The sequence below is a fragment of the Neopelma chrysocephalum genome, unplaced genomic scaffold, assembly GCF_003984885.1.
Source record: "Neopelma chrysocephalum unplaced genomic scaffold, ASM398488v2 Primary Assembly neopelma1_102, whole genome shotgun sequence".
NCBI lineage: Eukaryota > Metazoa > Chordata > Aves > Passeriformes > Pipridae > Neopelma > Neopelma chrysocephalum.
The window spans coordinates 2,057,750-2,072,884 of NW_020897765.1; the positions used below are offsets into that span (position 1 = coordinate 2,057,750).

Sequence of the window (15,135 nt, forward strand, 5' to 3'; positions counted from 1 at the left end):
CAAGCAGGAACAAAATAGCACTGATGGCATTGTGCAGAGAATTAAAATCAGGTGAAATGGAGTGATTCTGTGATAAGCGTTAGAATACCAGTTCCAATGCTGAGTTGCTATTGTTATCTGGTTTAGTGCATAGGTGGTTGTCATTTTTTCTGTACCAGACACAGCACAGCGTGTGACTGACAGAGGCACGGAACAAACACATGCGCAGAGGACCAAAGCAGCTCTCACATCGCAGCCATCTTGTACCACCTCTTCGTGGTCCTCCAGCTTTCTCTCTCTCCCAACTATTGTCTTAAGGTTAGAGCAGTCAGTTGGAAAAAAATGGTAAAGATATCCCTCTGGTGTATTTTTAGGTCTGCAGACTTTTTGTTTTTAATCACATCTGCAATTACTGTGAAGTAGAAAAGGCCCTTGGAAGGGTCATGCATCTATGAAACTGATATAAAATGTTCCCTCTGGAGAAATAGTTCTTTGCCCCCTGGTGGTGAATTAATTTTGAAAAATATTACAAAACATTTTTAGGAAAATTTACCTGAAATGAAAAAGAAATACTAATTGCTTCATGGAATACAAGTAATAATAAACTGCTAAGCAACACTTAATGCAACAAACATAATTAGGAAAAATCCTATTATGAGCAAGCTCCATCAATCTTTGATAGTCATTGCAGAATAGAACAAAAGCAGACTGAAAACTGTATGAGACCTTCAAGATTTCAAAATCATGTTTCTTACTTTTCTTTCCTTGGGAGGGTTAACACAAATGTGTTGAGAACGTAGTGTAATCTTGAGAATCCCTGATTTCCAGTGTTCTTACTGGAAATGGCCTATGGGAATTATAGTCATCTGAACAGCAACATTCCCTGGCTGAAAATTTTAAAAGAGCTGTACATATTTCTAAAAGTTGTTTAGAGGTCTTCAGCTTGGGTATGCTCCATATGTGAACAGACTACCAGGATGTCATTCTTGGAATAGTAGTAACAAAACTGACACTGGAAATCATCCACTTGCAATTTAAACCACAGATTATTTTGAAAGGTGTCGGGAATATGTTGTTTAAAAAGATGGCATAAGTCTTCTAATCACTGATTTTGTTTTGTCTTTCAATTCTTGTCTCCAAAATGTCTGCCTAAGACAGTGCTTCCCCATGTTGATGTTCTTCAGGTAAATACATATTGAAATTTAATGACAATCTATTGTCATGCCATGTAGCACAACATTATACATTTATGCTGGAAAAAGACCATTTATTAGGGCTTTCATATGCTAGCTTTATACTATTAGGATATGGCTGATATTCTTAAAATGAACCCTCTATTCCTATGCCACAATCTGTGAGTCATCTTGTATGATAGTAATGTGGCTTCAGGTAGTTTTTTCAGTTTGGAAAACAGCATCAAGGGTATGGCATGCTCAGCAGGCAGGGATTGTTTGGGTTTTGGCACTAATGATGTAACATGAAAAAAACGGAGAACAAAAAGGAGTAATGTAGCTAAAGGAGACGACTGAGCTGGCCAGACCAGGCACGAATGAGCTATTTCCTAAATAATATTCTTTCATGTCTGATGGACTGTAATAGCTTTCTGTTTTTAGCTCTGTTGCTTTTGCTTCTTTTTCCATTTCCACATCTCTTTCACATTACTTTGACTTATGTCTGGCCTAAGGTAAGAGCTGATCTACACAAACGGCATATTCCTCACAAATCTTCCAGTGGGCAGGGTTGCTTGCTATACAGCGGTCCTGCCCCCCTTCTTTTCCCATTGCCACGCTGGATGTTACCTTCCCCCGATCTCCACTCCCGTCGTCTGTTTGCGTGGCTAAAAGCTAAACTGCATTTGCAAGATGATCTGACTTCAGAAAAAATCCCTTAAAACGGCAATAACCAGACCACTTGCCTATCGAGATGGAGCACTACAGGACTCCTCGGAGCAAGGTTACTGCTTCCTCGCCGCTTTGGCAGAAAACCTTCTCTTCCGGTGCGAGTCTTCAAACGTTCCTGCCAGCTGTGAAACAATTCCTCCCTCTGCTCTGCTCAGCCTCGCACTGCTTGGGAAACAGCTTTCCTTCAGCTCTCCGGGTGTAGTTATACAAAGGGGGTTTTTTCCAGTGGGAAAGCCAGTTTAAATCGGCCGGTTTCCTGCCTGCTCTGCCCTCTTGTTCTTGCTCCCTCATCGGGGTTCGCTGTCCCCTGGACTGTGCGAGCGCAGCTGTTTGTGGGTTGTGATGTAACTTGGCTCAGTGGAACACGTCTGAGTTTTTCTGTACGTGTGCATGTAGCGCGCAAGTAGCCTTAAAAAAAAAAAGGGGGGGGGAGAAAAAACAAAAACCCCCCAACCTGGATCATTTCAGTCATTTGATTTATAATGTGGCCCACAAAGAGTCGAATTAGCACAGCTGAGGAGGCAGGGAACAGTGGCTCAGAGGTGGGAACGAACGCCTGGGCTGGGGGGAGGGCGCAGGAAACTCTTAAGCCAGCTTTGTTAGGAGAGAGAACTACTGTTACTGTACAAACCCATGCCGAGCACCTAAACTAAACTGCTGGAATAGAAAACTGGAATAGACTGCAGAGCAGTCAGGCTCTTGAATTGCTGGAGATAAGGCTTTATCTTTCGGAAGAAAAGGGGTAGTCTCTTAATAAGCTCTTTCCCCTAGACGTCTGCTATTCATTTGAGACACCGAAATCGCAGGCTGTTTAGCTATTCAGAATATGATCGTGTGAATCCTGCTGGGCTTATGAAGCATGTTGGTCTTTCAGTGCTGTTAAAAACGCTAATAATAACTGGTTCATGCCTCGGGCCTTGGGTGCTACTGTCAATTAGCGTCAGAACAGAGATTTATTTAAACAAATTATTTCTATATACGCTTCTTTCCCTTACGGTTTGTAAAGTAGAGCTGCGTGGCCAAGTGGACCTGATTTCAGTGACACCTGCCTGCATGTGCAGACGAACTTGGGGCACAGAAAGAAAACGCCATCCTTGCCTTCATAGTTCTTCATATTCTTAAATTAACGGAGCTGTCCCAGCTGCAGAGACTACACACAGGATTTAAAACATTTCTCTGATCCTCTAGCCATTTAAATGTCATGTCTGAGCTACAGAAAAAAAAACAAACTAATACCTCCCAACAGGAGTAGTTTTAGACAGTGATGAAAAAGCCATGCGTAATCCTCTACCTCCCCCTCTACCTTGGTGCCAAGTTCGCAGTACTGAGATTTAAGTTGTCCTCACTGGTCACCCAACTCACCAGCCATTGCACTTGTCACTGGGAATTTCTCACGTGTATTGTTGCAGGCTCATAGCAAAGCCAAGCATTGCTGAATTTGATTATGTTTGTTTTATATTTTAAGTCTTTCTCTGAAGCCAGGAGAGAGAACTGACTTATAATTTAACTATTTTATGTTGGGGAAGCCTAGTGTAACTTGGATTAATTGAAGTGTTGGAGAAGGGGGAAGGACTCTAATGACTCACCCTCATGAAGAAGAAAACAGAAGAATGTCATTACTATGGTGGTGCTTTTAATAGCATTTTTAGCATTTTCTTCACAAAATTTCAGTATTTATGCGTGGAGTACAGAACAAATTTAATGGAAACATTTAAACTAATCTCATAGTCTAGAAATTTTAAAAAATCCTTTTTAGAATTGTTCCATGCAATATTAGGCCTTCTGTTCTAATGATTTAAGGAGCAGAATAAAAATAAGTATTTAAATTTCTCCCCTTGTTAAAACCAGTTGGGATAATTTAACTATGCTTACTTAAATGTAAGAAATATCTTAAATATGTGTTTTAAATAATCATAATCCCGTTATCATGACTGCATTTTTTCTCCTATTATTCTTTCTAAATTCACATTCCCCTTGACTGAAAGAAACCATAATTTATCTGAAGAATTCTGAGGAATTTCTTTCAAAATGGCTATCATCTGCTGTGTTCTCAGAAGGATTGATGCCACAAGCCACCTGCAATTGGTGGGCAGTTGTTCCTAGTCTCAGTGGAATGGAATAGGTGCTCTGCTTTTATCAGGTTTTTTGAAGGCTATTTTAACAGTTTCAGCAAGAGCAGCCAGAGCTGGATTTTGAAAGGGGTCATTTTTCATAACAAATTCCAAATGGTGAAAAATAAGATCAAGGTAACAAATGCTTCTCTTCAAGGTTGATCATTGCATTAGATTAGCTTAACTAAGGAGGCTTAGAAGATAATGAGGCAAGGGGAAGTAGATATGAAAAATACAGAATTAGTCAGAAGGAAAGGAGAATTTGGAAACATTTATTAAGGGGAATGAAGTTAGGGTTAATCTCACATTTTAAAAATTCTTTCACCTGGTTTAAAAATACCACTACTTTATTGAACTCTTCATATGCCCCTGAGGGTTTCTGAGGGTACTTTGCATCTTTAAACTTTGTTCTACAACCTAATGAGTAGGTAACTGTTTGAATCCAAAGCTGGTATTTTTCTGCAATAAAGCCTGAGGCTTGAATGCAAGGAGAATGTAAATATACCAGTCAACAAATTTATGCTCTGTATACTGGTGTGCAAAACAGAACATGTTAAGGAAATAAGGTTGTGGGAAGAAACTGATCTATAGCAGGTTCACTTACTACAGCCAAACAAAGCAGATGATAAATTAACTAGACCATGACTTTCTCTGTACTCTGTCATTCTCTAGAAAAGGATTATTTTTTTGCCCTTATGATCAAGCAGGAGGAACATTTTTTAAGATGATCAGAATTAACAGTTAGGTGCTCCTTTTTAAGAAAGGTGAATTAAAAGGGGTCTACATAAGACACTGTTGGCTAAATTATATTTCCAGGCAAATGGGTTTAGGTGTCTTTTCAGTAAGCAGAGCCGGAGGCAGAATTGTGATCCTAAAAGCCCAGTGGGCATGCATATGGGATATGGAAACATGAGTTTAAATATCAATCTAATTAATATTTAAATAGTTTATACAAAAGGGAACAGTTTCAATAGAAGAGAATATCTAAGACTACTCTATACTTTATGAGTTGGAAAATTGATAATGGTTATGTTGGTTCAAGTCCTTACTCTGAATTAATCAGTGTATTTCAAAGCCACATCTTGCTATTCCCATGGAGTATCCAAGGCAGTGCTCTACTGTACAGTGATTCTGTAAATGGTGCCCAGCTCCTCTTGGGTGAATTCAGGCACAGACAAGATTGGCATTTGAGATTTTTTTTTTAATTGCAAAAACTACTTACTGAACTCGATTTAGTTCATGGATATTTTTGGAATGAGTGAATCCATCTTTTCTTAGAAGATTCCCATAGTGAGTTACTAACCAGGCCTAGCTAAGAGAGAGACAAAACAGATGAGGTGTGCCAAGGAGTCTGACCGTGCCAGAGAAAAGTGATTTAATGCTGATAATTTGTATTGTACATCCATTAAGTTCCCATCTAATTTCTCATCTAACGTTCAACGTGAAACATTTCATATTCATTTAAGCGAGGAAAGAATGAAAGGTCCGAGGAAAACCAGCTGAAAAATCAGGTTGATACCGACAATACGCTGGAGAGATTTTAGAGTAGAACAGGTTACAATAAACAAACCGACACCTCGGGAGTTAATAAAGGACAGAAAATCGAGACACGATTTGGAGCGCGGGGTCCCCGCAGCCCCACGGGCACCGGGCTTGCACGGGTGCCGCTCGGTGCCCGGCGCTCTCCGCCCGCAGGGGGCACCGGGCCGGGCCGGGCCTGGCTCGGCTCTCCCGATCCGTCCCGGCCCTCCCGACGTTCCCCACAGGCTCTCCCGGCGGGAAGGGCGCGGGGAGGGGAAGGGCCGGCAGGCGGCGCGGCGCGCGGGGGGAGGGGCGGGGCGTCCGCGCGCAGAGGGCTCGTGCCCGGGGCGCCCTTCCCCCTCCCCCCGCGGCCCCTCCACTGCGCGAGCGCCGGCGGTTGCCGGGCTGCGTGACGTCACGACCGGCGGAGGCGGCGATTGGCTGCGCGGGGAGCGCCCTCCCCCCCCCGCGGAGCCGCCGCTGCCGGGGCCGGGCCGGGCCTGGCGCGTCCCCTCAGTGCGGAGCGGCCGCCGCGGCGAGCGCGGCCTGCGCGCAGCGTCCTGGGCAAGTCCCTGCTCCGGCACCGCTCCGGTGCCGACACCGCCGGCAGCATCATGTCCCGCCCGCGGCCCGCGCCGCGCCCGCGGCTGCTGCCGCTCCTGGCGCTGCTGGCGCTGCTAGCGCCCCGCGCCCGCGCCTGGGACAGCGGCGACCTGGAGCTCTTCGACCTGGTGGAAGAGGTGCCGCGGAACTTCTACGACTTTCTGGGGGTTCAGCAGGTGAGCGAGGGACCGAGCCCGCCCCCCGCAGCCCCCTGCCCTGGCCCGTTCCGCGGCTCCTCCCGGTCGGCACCGCCGCAATCCCCGGCGCGGCTGCCCGGCTCCCCCTGAGCCCCGGGTGCGCCGCCGGCCCCTCGCCTGCTCGCCTGGCGCTGTCACCCGCACCCTGCCCAGGGCCCCCAGCCCCGGCTCCCGAGGCTCGGGGCAGCGTTTCTGTCCCTCCCCAGTCTCTTCCCTCCCACCGCGGGGGCTCTGCTCTCTTTCGGGTACTGCTCTGTTTCTTATCCTTCTGGCCCCACCATAAATCAGCGCTCCCTCTCCAGCTGTACCTTTGTGTGTTCTACTGCCTGTTGCTCTTCTGAATATATCTCTTTTTCTCTAAATGCGTCTACAGACAGACAGAAGTAGCTTTTGGGCTTCTTCCACTTCCCATACATATTGTCAGTATGGCTGTTTTTCACTTTTCCCTCATTCCGTATAGCTGCTGGTTTCTTATCTTCTTCAGATTGTGCATTGCCAGGTGATGTGGCTCATGTTTTCTCTCACGGGTGTCAATGTGGTAGACTGTGATCCTTTGCTATGGTAGTGGCTTGTAGATTGTTACATTTATTTACTTGCCGTGTATCTTGGTTATTGTGCATGGTTTTCACCTCTCTTTGATAAGTAACACCTGAGATTATCTTAAACTATTTATTACATATCTTCGGTTAATTTTCATGTCAGTGTAGTCAAGACAGGAACTCCTGTTAGAAACATTTTATCCCGTGGTTCTTGTGTATATTTTAGATGCACTTGCTAGTTTTGCTGACACTTGGCATGCTTTACTTGTATCACTTGTCCTGGCTCCTGCATGATGCCTTTCCTTCTCTCTAGAAGGTCTCATTGTGTGACCTTGCTTAATATCTCCTCCTGCATCTTAATTTTTTTTACTCTTTATTCCAGTCAGTGTTCCTCTCCTCAATAATGAAATATACCATTTTCTATAATCTGTTACTTCACCCAGAGTCCCCAAAAGACATCTTGTTCATTGTCTCCTAGTACATTCTGTACGTCTAGTACATTCTCTTCAGTGCTACATTCTGGTGAGTGATCCTTCTATTTGAATTCCTTCCCTGACAACCTTGAAGTTTATTTTAATGTAGTTCTTTTAGTTTTTGAGAATAATGGCTGTATTTTCAGGTGCTTTTTATTAGGGCCGTGTCTATAGAGAGAGGGAAGGTGTCTGCAATATCTAAGGGTCTGGTTTTGGAAACTACTGGCTGTGGTTGTTAATGATAGTTGAGGGATCCTGACTCGGTTTCATCTCTTTCTTTCCTTTACTCCTTCTTAAGCACCACTGTTAAATACTATGGAATACTGTATATATCATCATATGTATATATATATATATATATATATCTCTGCAAACATTTATATATATATATATATATATATCTCACAGCAAACAGTGCTACCCAAGTTTCACTTTCACGAGTGTAAAAATCTAGGTGTTAATTTCTCAAAGACAATTTTAGTGTTAGATAATGGAGGGACCCAAAACTTTGTGGGTTCTGGTTAGTGATGTTCAGATGTGGTATGCAACTCTTTGTTAACATCTTCCACAATCCTGTTTTCTAGGGCCAAATCTGTACCTTGTGCTGTATGTTTAGCAAAATATATTAATTTTAGCAAGCAAATATTCTGCTAGTTCACACTTCTACTCCTAATCATAAAGGAGAACTTATATCACTTGAAAAGTGCAAGCAAGAAAAAAGGTGGTGGAAGTCCAACACAAATGAAATAAAGTTTTGTTTGTTAAAAGTATACAGCAGTCACTCATAATGTCATTATAGCCTGGAAGTGTACATAACGTGGGATGCTTTGCACATGCAGTGGAATAGACCTGTGAGTACTGTAATGCAGTACACAGTGTTGAAGCTGAGCTTCAATAGGAATTTGTAAGCATTGGAAGATGCTATATAGGCATAGAGGTTCTTTCACTCTGTATCCTTGTTCCTGCTGCTTGCTTCTCCAGCTATACCTGAAACTTCCAACGAGATCCCGGAGTGGGATTTTGATTTGCAGTGACTCTCTAGACAGCTGCAGCTGTTTTGAGTTACCATGAGAAGGGTGACTGGTCTTGTGATGGGGTTGAGGGAAGTACCCAAATCTCAGATGTGCTCTATCCCGCCTTATGCATCTTAACCGTACGGTTGCGGGCCTTTTACCATAATGTTTCAGTGTACCGTTTGCATGTTTCTTCAGATTTTCTGCCATTTGTTAATATTATGGTTTAATAGAGCTTACTGGTCGTTTTGTGTGTCATTATTGTTTCGGCTGGAATGCGTTTGACTAGAATGCACTTTTTGTAGTTCTAGTGCCAGTGATTTCATTCCCTGTGCTTAGGTGGTTTTCTTGGCATTTTAGTACAAGAGAGACAGTGTGTGTGACAACAGCCTTTGTGGCCATGCCTTTGGACTGTTTAATTATCTTCCATTCATTAAAGCTTGCTTGTCCCATCCCCCACCTGTTCCTATTTCATTCCCTTGTATCATGTCCTCATAATTCCTTCTTCCTTCACGTACTCCTGGGGGAAGGGAGTGCTTCTCCTTTATGCAGTATGTAACTTCTACGTCTGAAGCACGGATGCTCAACTGTGTTTGTTAGCAGAAGTATATCAGGGCTGCCAGATTTTTTCTAAACGTGTCATCTCGCGTTTTGAAAAAAATACAGGGAATGACTCAATGCTTCCTTAAGGCATTAAAGCAGCTTAGGTTTTGATGGGAGAGTTGTGGTGCTGACTGCTTGTTGAACTCATACGCAGTGTCAGAGGCTGATATTGACCTCAACTCACAGTGCAGAAGGCATTGTGGGAAGTCCTGTAGCTCTCAAGCTTGCTTTGATGAAGCCTCTGTCTGATGGATTTTTAACTCAGATTGGAGAGAAATGATGATTTTTGGTTTCATTTCTGCTCTATGGCTGCAACAGTATGGGGTTTGTGTTTTGTCATTTCAAGGGCCTTATGAAAGCCTCCTGGCATTGTCAGGTAACTCATCCAGCTCTGCTAGGGTGTAAGGCTGGAGCTGCTGCAGTATTTTCTGAGATGAATGGCAGAGATAGATGATGATGTAATGGAAGCGATTTTTGCTGTGATTGTGAATGTGGAATGACAAAGGAAGAGTAAGATTGTGACTGTCTTGGCTGTTAAATAACTGACTGTAGTGGTGACTTCAAGGAGGGGTTGGCTGCGGAATCTACAAATACTCACAGAATGGTCAAGGTTGAAAGGGCCCATCTTGTCCAACCCCCAAGTGTTAGGTCTGAGCACCTAGATTAAGAAGTATCTGATTTTGTACAAGGGCACAATCTATCCATTTGTTTTTTTTTCATCTGGCCTAATAGTAACATAGCATAAGAAAAAGTCTTGCATTGTTATGTTGTTACTGTTGCTGTTCTGAATGATGTGGGAATTGCTCTATCTTTCCTTTTTTTGCCGGTTCTTAAATTGGTGATGTGATTAAATTAAAAGGCTCATTTAAAACATTGCTGTTCTCAAGAAGTTTGACCTAGCAGAATGGGAAGATAAGATAACCTTTGGCTTGAGAAAAAGGTTACATTTCCCTATGCTTTTCTTCAGGTGGTTACTGAAGAAAATAGAATCATAAACTCTTGACAGATCAGATGTAATAATCATTTCAGTAATCATTTCAATATAGCCAATTTCAAATCGACAAGGGGATCAGGACCAAATAGTGTTCATCTAAAAACTCAGTTAAAGCAACACAATTAAACCAGAGGCTATGCAGACTCAGTAATATGATGACCCTGTTACGTGAGAATGAGAACATACAAATCTGATGTCAACTTCTTGGAAAAATTCTAGGAAGATCTGAGGAGCTACCATCTTGTATAGTGGACAAAGAAACCGGTCAAGTTAATTTTATCATCTTTTACAGCTTTCAGTAGCTGATACCTTCATAAATATGATACTCTCTGGATGAATCAACTTGGCATCAGTTGAATCTGTGGATCTCCTTCCCAAAATATGCTTTTGATTGTAACTTGTTAATATGACTTCAAGGGAATGACCTACTCCTCTAGTCTATTGTGCTTGCAGCAAGGAAGGCACTACAGGCCTCCGAATGTCTTTTGAAACTTTGTGGTACAGTTCTTGGATACAGGGGATCTGATCAAGAAATTATTAGGAAATGTTTGTGAAGATGTGTTAAAATGCATGAGCTGTGTGGCTGGAATTGACCTGCATGGAGCAGTGTGTCATGTGTCAATTAGGACCAAGGAATGTCTGAATAAGGCTTTGGCTTCCACTGGTAATCAGATAAGGGAATGGATATTGGAAGTTCTGCTAGGCCTGTGCAGTGTATGGAAGCAAACAGAGAAAGTTTCTCTGAGTACCTCTGAGGCAGCAAAAGAGACCCTGACACCTCAGATTCCTGAGGGAGAATTAACATGAGTGGGACTTGCTGACCAACATGGTGAATAAACATATAACCCCTGAAAAATGTTGAGAGAGATATTTTCTTCAGTATTGGCTTATGCCTTCCTTGTGGCACAATATTTATTTTGAAGCAGGCTCTAATCTGTTTGAGTGGCTTTACTGTTAACTAAGTGTTGTATCCCTGTCATTGCAAGATGGTGCATTTGTTAGATGATGCTGCAGCACAAAGTCATAACTGTGTGTATAAAACCTGATTTTGGTCTGACAGCCTGTGAGGTGTTGCTATGTTAGCAACTCCAAGAAAGTGCAAGGCAAGAAAACCAAGGAGTTGGATTTCTTTGGCTGTGGGAAGCCACAACCTCTCTAGATGAGGTGGATGTGTTGGGCTAATAGGCTTCTTTCAGGAACACTGGAACAGAGGAGCTACTGTGTCAAGTAGCAGGATCTGACAGAGTTGTGTCTGTAGAATGCAATGTTTGGTGCTGAGGAATTGGTGTGTATACTGTTTGCATTTCAGAGATTTTTTTGTTGTTGTTGTTGAACTAATTCCAGGCTGGATGCATGGACTCAATGCCCATTTGTGTTGAAGTGTGGTGTTTGTGCTCCTGGTTTCACATCTTCCAGTTCTGTTCTATCTCAAAGGGATCCTGTTCATCCACTCTAGGACTGTTTCATGCTATGCAGACAGTGGGTACAATGATGAAGTTTACTTTGCATGTGCACTCCTGCTCTGCACTGAAAAAAATGAGATAAATGCACTAAGAAGACTAGAGTTTATTGTAAATGGGTGACATTGAATTTTACCTCTTGGCATTGCCCTGTAAGAACCTTACCACGAATGAACATCACAACAAATGGTGTGGCTTTTATGGTATTATGAAGCATTACTGGAGGCTGAAGAAAATTCTCGGTAATAGGATTTGCATGGTCTGTTTTATGCAAGTGCATTGATTGATGGCATGACATATATCACTGCATTTCCAAAGTTGTGAATTCATATGTTATGTAAGTAAAGTTCTTGGACATATATTTGGTTACCTATTTTTCATTAAGAATGGCAATCTCTGAAGTTCTTAGTGTTGTATCATCTAGCACTTCTGTAGTTCTGGCTTTGAATGGGTTACTGTCCAGAAAAACCTCTAGATAAAACTGTTTTTCTTCTGGGGAACTTTGAGTACACAGAGTAGTCCCTTCAAGTGAGAAGAAGTATATGAGGGAGAGCTGGATCTGTTAAAGGAATACTCTCAAGTCCTCATCAAGAACAGCCTTCCTGTACCCATACAGTTCTGTCTTCCCTGACAGGCAAGATGCACATAAGTATGGCAAGGAAGGGAAAATAAGAAGGGATAGCCCAGAAACTCAGCAGTTTGTTTGTTCTTTCCAGTGACAAGCTGGATCACACTCCATAGACATATTTTGGTTGCTCTTCTAACACTTCAGATTGTTCTCCTCCCTGCTTCTTTTTAAGGTTAATGTATGTGGGTGCAGTGTTACTAAAATCATGGAGTGTGCATCATCTGCAAATGTTTTAGTGAAAATCTAGTTTGGTGATAGTGCTTCAGTCTTCCAAACTTTGGAAGTATTTGATCTGGCGAGACAGAGTTTCACACACATGCAATTATAATATCACTTCTTCAGATGATTGTGTCAAACCTACAAGCTGTAGGCTATTCTTGCTTTGTTTTGTAAGATTATTTTGACTTGCATGACAAATAGGATATTCGCTGTGGCCTTCAAAAGTCTTGTGCTGTGAAATGACATGGAACCATGAAGCAGCTTTGTATCTCAGTTACTAATTTTTGAGGGAGCAAAGTTGTTTTGGTGGTGATGGAACATCATGTCTAATGATCTCAGCCTGTTGCAAGATTGCTTTCTGCATCTTGTTCAAAATATATGTTAAGGAGATATAATTTGGAAGGCATTGGATTTTAATGCACTGTCAATCCAGTAAGATCAGAGTTCTCATTGGAAAGATGAAATATGTTTCAATTTTCTTGATCCAAACTTTCAAAAATAATTAACTTATTTAATACACAACTAGGTGAAAGTAGTAGCAGACCTTTATTTGGACAGTGAGGGATCTTTGTAATTCCTAAAACTGCATTTCTTTAAAGCCTACAGATGTACTGTCAACACCGAGGCAGTAATAGTCCACTGTACCAGTTCAAACAAAAATAACATTAGAAAATCCAGGTTTGTTTCTAGTGGCTTTAGCTGTAATCTTAGTTCATTCCCTAAAAGTAATTATGTGTTTTTTCTCAGTGTGCTATTGCAACACAATTCTGCATCCCTTCAGGGTTTAAAACCTCCCGTTTGAGTCTGTTACTTGTATGTTATACATGGAACTGAGATTTCCAGCAGTTCTGGAAACTCTGCTTTTCCTAAAAAATGCAAATTATTAAAATTGTGTGAAGCCATCTTTGCAATTATTCACTTGGATCCTATCGAACAAAGTTGTTCCAAACTGTGGAGTAGTTTAATTGCTCACAATTTAATTCAATTGTGTACCATAGAGAAGCAGGAATGATAACTGTTCAATCTGTAACTGAGGATGGTGCAGAATATGGGGTTTTGTGTGTTTTGGTTTTGAACTTCCAGGTAAACTGCTGACAGATAATATATTCTGTTCTGCAAGTGCCCTGCCCTGATGTTTTTGTTGCGTATAAAAATGATTGAAACATCTAGACATGTAAAGCTTGCATTTCCCATAAAAATGTTTTTTTTGTTTTGTTGCCTATTAAATTTCTGCTTGGAAGTTGTCCAAGAAAATGCAGGGTTTTTTCTTGCTGTCATTGTTGTTTCCTTTCTTAAAGACACAGAAGTGTTTCAGAATCTACCAATTTAAGTAGTTTTAAAGACATTCACTCTTAACTTTCCCTGACAATGCATTCATATAACAGTTTCCTGATTTATTTCAGGTTATACTCTTCCTTGCTGTGTAGAAGGACATACAGCAATAGGAAACTACTATATTTGGGAACCCAAGGGAACTAATAGTATGCAAAGTGCAGTGAAAAGGATAAAACAAGTGGCCTTGAATTGTGTGGTTTTTTGTTTTTCTGTCTGTAGCAGCGATAATGTTTTAGCTCTTTCTCTTTATACTTCTTTCTTCACTAATGCTTTAAGGATGTATCCATAATAGCTTGATTTTCAAATTGCAGAAATTAACAGTGGGCTATTTTTCCCCCCTAGAAGATCCGTGTTTGACCGGTAATTCATTGAAGGGAGTGACCTATTTCTTGGTGAGGAGGGGTGGGTAACCTCTGCTGGTGGCCTCTGGTGCTTAGACAAGCCTGTGTCTTATGCTTGTTCCTTTGTTGAAGTTCTCCTGCATGTGCCTGTGTTGGTATCTGAAACAGTGACATAATTGATCTAATGTGGAGTTTTGTAAACAATTTCCTGGTGGCCTTTTGCTACTTGATTGCTGCGGATTGCGGTCAGATGTTTGTCTGTAAAGTTGTCTAAGGAAAAACTTTAGAGGCAGCCTTAATTTCATTCTGTTGAATGATAAACCTTTTATGCTCCATCTAGAGTAATTTTGCAATTAAGATTAACGTGGCTTTCTGATCAGATCTAGAGAAAACTGTAGCTTTAAAGGAGATGTTTGCAGCTGTCTGTGGTGCTATTTTAACTTTAGGTACGTGATAAAAATTAAGAAATAAAATGAAAATTCAGCTTATAAAATGTTCCTTAGTTGGGTTGGTTCTTCTGATGTTCTCAGCAGAGATGGTAACAAAGAGCCTGTGGTGCTGTTGAACAGCTGAGCCAGTAAGAATGAGAGTAGAAGTGATAACAAAAGTTTTTTCATCTCTAAAAATGGGTCTGATATACATTAGTTTCCTCCTTTTATTAATTTTAATATCTAAAGTGTTTTGGTTTTCCACAGCATCCTAGTGGGCTAACAAAATTCGCACAACATGTGAAAACCTGCAATTTTGCTTTTGATTTACTTGCTAGTGTTTGGGCTTTTGCTTAGCTAGATGCTGTGCAGATTAGAAGTTTGCTTCTCTCATTTTTTATCTTTTCCCTGCAGTCTAAAATTGTAGGTTTTCCCTAAATTATGAGCAGATTTGGGGTTTCTGGGTTTCTTTTGTGTATTGTTTGTTTGTCTGTTGACTTTGTTTGGATGTTACTAGCTCTGTATAAAAGTGATTTGTAAACAGTTTTATGTACGTGGCAGTGTGTTGTACACATGGTGTGTGTTACAGCTGTGCAAATGATAACACAGTTAAAAGCAGGATTGTGTGTTCCTGGGCTCTCAGATGAGGGATTGCTTAAGTGCAAATTTCTTAAACGACCTGGTTTGCAGGCCTTGCCAACTGTTCTTGATGTCAAATGAGCAGTGAAGAAAATTCATAAGCAGTCTCTGATAGATCTGAAATTCTTCCTTCTTTGTGTTAATATGGAAA

The 15,135-nt window shown here is 41.5% G+C and overlaps 1 protein-coding gene across 1 annotated transcript in view; it reads left to right on the forward strand.

Moving 5' to 3' along the window:
* The first annotated feature begins 6,029 nt into the window (after nt 1-6,029).
* Nucleotides 6,030-15,135, forward strand: part of DNAJC1 (DnaJ heat shock protein family (Hsp40) member C1) — a 107,949-nt gene continuing 98,843 nt past the window's right edge. Inside the window, exon 1 of the mRNA XM_027695681.1 lies at nt 6,030-6,291. Coding sequence (XP_027551482.1) covers nt 6,127-6,291 — 165 coding nt within the window. The 5' untranslated portion in view covers nt 6,030-6,126. The remainder of the gene's footprint in view (nt 6,292-15,135) is intronic.